This window comes from Notothenia coriiceps, unplaced genomic scaffold (assembly GCF_000735185.1).
Source record: "Notothenia coriiceps isolate Sejong01 unplaced genomic scaffold, NC01 NC01_scaffold00029134, whole genome shotgun sequence".
Lineage (NCBI taxonomy): Eukaryota > Metazoa > Chordata > Actinopteri > Perciformes > Nototheniidae > Notothenia > Notothenia coriiceps.
In genome coordinates, this window is record NW_011361835.1 from 73,878 (window position 1) to 81,335 (window position 7,458).

Below are 7,458 nucleotides of genomic sequence, written 5' to 3' on the forward strand. Positions count from 1 at the left end.
CCAAAGCTCTGCCATCCTGCTCTGCTGGTTTAATGCATGTTGCTGCGGAAAACAAAAAAGGCCCACTGCGGATACTCACAGTTCTGGCAGAATTTGCCAATGAACCCCGGGGCACAGTTACAGGACCCGTTGTGTTTGTCACACACGCCTCCATTCTCGCAAAGTGGGCAAGTTTCCATGCAGCCTGGACCCCAGAAACCCTCCGCACACACTGTGAAAAAGAATAAATTATTAGAAATGATGTTACATGAGATTGGTGTGTTAATTAAACTCAGCTGTTAGAAAAAATCCCTTTGCACTCACAGTTCTCACAGTGTTTTCCTGACGTCCCCGCAGGACACTTGCATTGTCCCGTCACTTTGTCACATGCGGCGCCAGTGCAGGTACAGGGATGCACGCAGCCTGTCCCAAACGTCCCCTCCGGACAGTCTGACACAGGACACACAGGAGAGACTTGTCACAACACGGGAGGACAAAACAAACAGGAAACAAATGTACCTTAAAGTGTGTGAAGAGTGTGTCCTCTGTAGAGCCACATACCCTGATCACAGTTCTCTCCATGACGACCAGGAGGGCATTTTCGTTGGCACTCTCCAGTCACATGATCACATGACACTTCTGGCGGACAGACGCACTTCTTTTCACAGCCGGCTCCGTAAGTACCTGGGTTGCATTCTGAAGAAAGAAGAGGGTGCTTACTTATCATGTGAGACAACAGAAATACAAGAAAAATGGAAATCATCCTACTCTCCTTTAAGTGTATTCATCTTTCTGTTCTCTTTAACGGGCTTGAAGCAGCTGCTGGAGTCCTATTGTTCTTTATGTCATAATTGATCCTTTCTGTTTTTTTATTTTCTCATATTTATGTATACGTGCCGCTAAAAAATGCCAAACTAGAAATGGTAGGTGTGCTGCAAATTCCACCTGCTACTCTGACACATAACATTACACTCATTGACCCCAAGTGGGCACTGTAAGTATAAAGTATAGGTGTTTACGCAGCGTCCACACGGCAGCGTGCGTTGAAGCTTGCCGGCGGGCGTGTCTGAAGCTCGACCAACAACCAATCACATGAATCTCCCGCCCCGGAGACACAAGCACACGGTTTGATTGGCTAGAGCTTGTACTGGCATATGATTTGATTGGCTTCCGTCGAAGCTTGAAAAGTTGAACTTTTCTCAACTTTTGAAGCGAGCAACGGAGGTAAAGCGAAGCGACGGAACCACAATGCAGTTCGGCAAAGCGTGACGTTACCCCATTCAAAGTGAATGGGAAGCAACGCACGCCGCCATGTGGACGGGCCGTTACTATTACCTTGGAAATGGCTTTGACTAGAGAAAAAGTTGATACATTTCTCAAAAGAGTTGGTTCCCCTCAACGGACTCATACTGTACAATTGTTATGATTTTGAGTCTCTTTATGGATTAAATCAAAAAGCCAATGGACTTGGCTGCACCTCACTCCTCGTTGATTGATGTGCCCCCTCTTTAACATCAAGTAAGTGGGTTTTGTCCTTTTGTTTGCTTCCTTGTGTTGTTTGTATAAACTTTTGCACAGACTTATTCAAAGAAGTTCTAATAAAATCTGTCATCTGTAAAAAAAAACACGTACATAAACCTCAGAGCAGATTAAACCTGCAGTAAATGTCGATCTGTTGATGACTGTTGTCACAGTGTGCTTACCTTCCTTGCAGGTATTTCCCTGGTAACCAGGTTTACAGGCACAGGTGCCATGGCGACGGTGACACTCCAGAGTGTTTTTCACGACGCAGTGACACTCCTCCGAGCAGCCGGCACCGAAAGTCCACTTAGGACAAGCTGGAGGAGAAAAGACACAGAAGATAACACAGGGATGACATCTGAATGCTCTTAACAAATCCCTGCTACCCTCCATCGGCTCCCTGTTCAAATTGATTTAAAGAGTTTATTGTTCAAGTTTAAATAATGTCTGGGAGTCGCCCAAAGCTATATAGCAGTATTGTTGACCCTATTAGATCCAGTTTGAAGCCTCATGTCTTCAGGTCAGGCTTCAATCTAAAAGGTCACAGATTTTGCAAGTGGCTTTGCACCTGAGGCTACCAAAATCAATGACTCAATTACATTTTTAGGGATTGCTGTAGGATAGGGTCTTATTTTGTCATGTTTTATTTCTTTTACTGTTTTATTTTACAGCCACAATACACATACAGTATATTGTGGTATCATTCGCTTTTAATTCATGTTTACACGCTTGTTTTATGATAAAATTCACAATGAGCGTGTCAATTAATGCTTTTATAATCTGGTGTTCCTGACATGAGACTTCAGAGGTGAGGTAATGTTAGGACAGAGGGACTTACGGAGGTGGCAGAAGCGTCCGTAGAGTCCAGGATCACACAGACAGGCGCCGTAGGTCCGGTGGCAGCGCCCGTTATTGGCACAATTACACTTTTTATTACACTGCTTCCCATAGAGGCCCTTAGGACAGCCTGCACACAGGAAACAACACATAGAAGACTTCAAATAACGACCTCTTGTTGTGGTAAAGGAAATATTTCACTGAAGATTTTGAAACTTTTGCCTGGAACAACGGGGGGGGGGGACTCACCATCCTGGCACACGTCTCCACTGACCCCGGGCGGACAGCGGCAGCTGCCACCGACTGGATCACAGTTGGCACCATTCTTACACTTACAGGGGAAGGAGCAGTTCTTACCAAAATATCCCTCTGGACAGGCTGTGAGAATAATAAAAAGGGTCCATTACTGCTAATCTGTCAAGCCTGACTTCATCATTTGATACAGTAGTGTGAGTGTACACATGTGTTTCAGGAGTCTCTGTTTATGTTGAGCCAATCCTCACTCTGGTTGCAGACGATGCCTGTCCATCCATCAGGGCAGTCGCAGCCATTTTTCCATGGATTACATTTCCCTCCACTAGAACAGTCATCACATGTCAAACTGCAGTCATTGCCGAATGTGTCATCCAAACAAACTGAAAACAAAAGAACAATGGATGAATTCACACTGATTCTAACCATGAACATGAAATTACAGTGAAGTATTTATCTTATTATTTTAATAATATTTAGACTTTAATCATGGCTTTTAATGATCACTCACACTAGTTTAGAAACTGTCTACGACCTATTTGGGCAGAAAATGTTCTCATTGGATGTCTGACGTTATGAATATGTCAAGGTTGGCAGAGATTTGTATCTAAAGTTACAGTGAAGTTAGGGGGAGCATTGCTTACCATACACACATTGGATAGGATAAAGGTTAATGGTTACTTACTTGCATTAACAATAAAAAGTAACACCCACAAACTGACGTCAGACCACACATTTATTTGAATGGACAACCTTTTGATCACAGTCAAATATTTGTCAGGTGAAATAATCTAACCCTAAATTAGTTTTGCAGGCGTCTGCAACTTTTAGTCACATAAAATGTTCTGCTCCTGTCAAAAGAGTTCAATTTTGGGCGACAGAAAACAGAGCCTATGACTTCCTGTCACAGGCTGCCAAGCCTCAGCCCTGCCAAAGACGCCGCGGTGTTACAGTAAGAGGCAACAGTCTGAGAGCACATTAATGGAGCCGCACCATGTGGTCTGTTCCCACCTGGAGTAATGAGCCTGTCAGACAGCTTCACCTCCCAGGAGTCTCGCTCAGGAAATCAGACACAGGTTCCTCTTTATTGCACACTGTGGGAGTTGAACTCACAACCTCATGCTTTCTGAGGGCTTCTTTATCACACTGAGCTAATCCATCCTCTTTATTGCCATGATTGGTTAGTGGCTCTCGAGGGATACTCACCAAACTTCTCTGCCAGGTTACTCTCAGCCCTCAGCTCGCCCTCATCGTCTTCATAGTCGTCGTACCGCTCCAGGGGCTGGTTGTAGTCCTGCTTCAAGAGCAAGGGGCGAATCAAAGGGAACTCCATGGCACCTCCGCTGGACAAAGCTTCGATTGCATCTTCTAGTGCTGCAGGAGATAAACAGAAAGAGAGCCAATTACACACACTACAAAACAATTTAAAAATAAAAAGTGTACAGAAATTCACCACTTTGATGAGAGACCTTTGAATTGTCTTGCAACAAGTTTAATAGTATGCAAAGTACATATTTAATTTCTAAGCTTGACTTGATAATGACCCTAATGCAACCTTGATGCAAGGATTTAAAGTGCTCATAACTGAATGTTTAGCACCTTGTTTGTATGTTTTCTTTTGGTTTTCAGAAAAATATAGATTTAACGACATAACATTTATTTTTTTATTACAAGATATTCATATCTATGACATATATTAGAGACATTTTCTCCAAAAAACGTAGTTTAACTTCACGTAAATCTCCCAGCTCTTTTCAAATACCTCTAACCAAACAGACTGTACGAAAAGCACAATTGTACACAGGAAGTTTTTTTGCAGTGTGACAGTGTGCCAGGTTTCCTATGTCTGTGGTGTGGTTCCCAATTGGCCACTCTCTCTATAATGTTGATACTCACGGATGCAGGACAGCCGGTCCTCGTCCAGACGGAAACCCCGGCGGCAGAAACACTGGAAGGAGCCGGCGCTGTTCTGGCACGTGTGATCACAACCGCCATTAACAGCCAGACACTCGTCTACATCTAAACAACACAGACACAACACAGACTCAAACACTTTTGCTTCACGAGAAGTTCAGAGTGGCCTAGGCAACTTTAACAGAGCAGCCCTCGCTTTACATGTTAAACTTAAACAAAGACAACACTGAGCTTTTTGTTTTGACGTCTTAAGAGTTAAACGGAAACTTTCACACACTCAACAGAGTCTCAGATATATATAAAATAGGTCTCTGAGGTGTTTGGCTCGAAATACCAAAAAGATCATGCATTGTAGCATCACATAATCCCCTCTGTTTCAACCCTGTTTCAAAAGTGCTGATTCTCTGTCTGTTACTTTAGATCAGGGGTGGGTAACCTCCGGCCCCCGCACCGTATACGGCCCGCGAGACCATTTGGTACGGCCCTCGAGGTAATTTATAAACACACGCAAAAAAGAAAAAAATTAAAGAAATCTAGACCGCAAACAAATTAAACAAAGCGAGTGCCTGTTTTTCCTGGCCAAGGTCAGGGTCCTTGAACACAACACGAGCCTAACGTGTCATCACGTGGTACATGTCTCGTCTGACGGAGAGAACCAGAGCGTCGATCCAGCACTTCCAAGCAGTACCCATAAGGAGCCGTACACATGCCGCAGTTTTTGCGTGGCTGTGTCTTAGTTATAAGCCCAGTGGCGATCTGTTCATCTGTCATACTGATCATACAGTCAATAACTTTGTTGTTATTAGCATCTGGTTAGCTAGCTATGCTAACGAATATAAGAAGCTTTTTCTACAACCAGTGAGGAAAAGGCACATCTTTATCATCATCTTTATTCATTTTATCTTTATTTATCTGTTGTTATTTTGTTTTACTTGCTTGTAAGCGCTTTGAGTACCAGGAAAAGCGCTTTATAAATGTAATGTATTATTATTATTATTATTATTATTTATATGATCATTATAGTTATAAAAAAACAAGAGAATAAAGTAAACAGGTATAAAATAATGTATGACAGTAAAACAAAGTAGTTATTAATAAAGAAGAATACAGTTTGAAAGGGGAGTGATTTGTAAAATATCCATAAAGAAAAATAAAATCTGCTTACATTTCTGTTTCATATGGGTGTTGAGAGATGTATCCATAGATCTCTTCATGTTGCTCTCAAAGTGCACCAGATTGATGCTTTTAACTTCAATATTTAAAAACAAATCTTCCCGGGGAGCATGCCCCCCTGACCCCCCTAGAGGGTGTGAGGTACCCCCCCACTTAAATCATGTCCACATGGATATGAAACTAAATACATTTGCACCCATCTTGTATCCATATCTTTCTGTTTTGGTGGTCATGCCACACCGTGCACGTGCATGCATGCGCAAGTCATGGTGAGATATCTGGATTAAGAGGTTGCTTTTTCTTTGCACATGAAAGAAAGGCCAAATGAATGGGCTGTGATTTTAGTTTTTTTAAGCAGAGGTCAATAATTTGTACGGCCCTCGGAGGATGTTGAAAAAATTGAAATGGCCCTCGAGAGGAAAAAGGTTCCCCACCCCTGCTTTAGATGAAAATTAGGAGCCACTCCCCACGCCCCTCTGAGAGATATTTGGTTAAAAAGAACACAATGGTTACCTTGGTTGGTTATTGGCAAAGGGTTACACAAGACAAAAAATCGTTATGACATCATAAAGTGGCCAAAATCGGACCCTTCTCATTTTCAGACAGGTTTTTATATAAATGGATCAGGACAAAAAGAGAGCAAATCTTTTATCCTGAAACTTCCAGAATCTCTTCACACATAGTTATGTATAAAATACATGAACAATTTGATTTTGCACAATAGGTGACCTTTAAGGAAAACAACCAGTGTTTATTTTCCTAGTATGAGCAATTCCCTGCAATGTTCTCCACAATATCCTGCGCAACAAAAGCTGAGAGATCTGCCTCACACTTCTGCAGTGTGTTGTATGATAATAAGGTGTTGTCTGCAGGGAACCTGATTTTCTCTGACATGGCTAATGCGCTCTGTCAGAGGCGTTTGCGGCTGACGCTAGCCTTGTCTCCACTTTGAGTACAGTCCAACTCCCCACATCCTCCTGCCGGCTACACTTAGTCAGGAGGCAGCGACCTTCATGCCACTCCCACTATTTGAGGAGTCTGTCGTGGCCGATAGGTAGAAAGTGTTGGGTTGCAGTCGAATTGTCCAAAAATCAGCTCCTATCATCTTTTCCTATCCACTATTCCTTGACTTCTATGTGAAACGTCACAGGGTTAGGGAATAGTGGATAGGAGAATTCCAAAGGACTTAGGAAAAGAGACAGTGCTTTGAGAATCCGACTGTATTTATTATGAACTTGTTAGGCCTTAACATCTATCACTGTGTATATCATCATTCAAACATGTCTTAAGAAGTTAAGATACCCCACACAGCTCAGTAAACACTTTGAGACTTTATTTGGTAATTTCAGTAAAAAAGTAACGTTCATATTTCTTGATTTATTATAGTGTTGGACGTTCAAAACAAAGCACTTTGGCAAGTTACCACATAAGTTGTAAAATGCTTAATAAGTACCATAAGTTTCATGATATAATATCTCTGTCATAATCGGTTGTTTCCATGAACGGACGAATGTTGTGTCACGGTAAATGTGGCGGCTGCAAGGCATTGTGGGAAAGCATTTTCTCCTCTCCTTTCGTAAAGGAAGGTCCAGTGTTTCCTAAGCTAAAGGAGGTTATAAAGGACGTTTCAAACCTCCTTTCCCATCATCTAGAGCAGTGGTTCCCAACCTTTTATCCCAAGAGGTCAAAACACTGTCATCAGCATGTAAAACTCTGAAACTTTTGAAAACAATGGCGCCCTCCCCCCACCCCCACGTTTGAAGGAAGGCTCTGTCCTCAGTA

General features: G+C 42.5%; 1 protein-coding gene across 1 annotated transcript in view; it reads right to left on the minus strand.

The window, feature by feature from the left end:
• megf6b (multiple EGF-like-domains 6b) overlaps window positions 1-7,458 on the minus strand; it is a 58,580-nt gene that overhangs the window by 12,839 nt on the left and 38,283 nt on the right. The window contains exons 12-20 of the mRNA XM_010786327.1: window positions 4,486-4,608; window positions 3,796-3,963; window positions 2,841-2,972; window positions 2,587-2,715; window positions 2,339-2,467; window positions 1,683-1,817; window positions 541-675; window positions 304-429; window positions 80-211 (exon numbers count right to left, since the gene is read on the minus strand). Of these exons, the coding sequence (XP_010784629.1) occupies window positions 80-211; window positions 304-429; window positions 541-675; window positions 1,683-1,817; window positions 2,339-2,467; window positions 2,587-2,715; window positions 2,841-2,972; window positions 3,796-3,963; window positions 4,486-4,608 (1,209 nt within the window). The remainder of the gene's footprint in view (window positions 1-79; window positions 212-303; window positions 430-540; window positions 676-1,682; window positions 1,818-2,338; window positions 2,468-2,586; window positions 2,716-2,840; window positions 2,973-3,795; window positions 3,964-4,485; window positions 4,609-7,458) is intronic.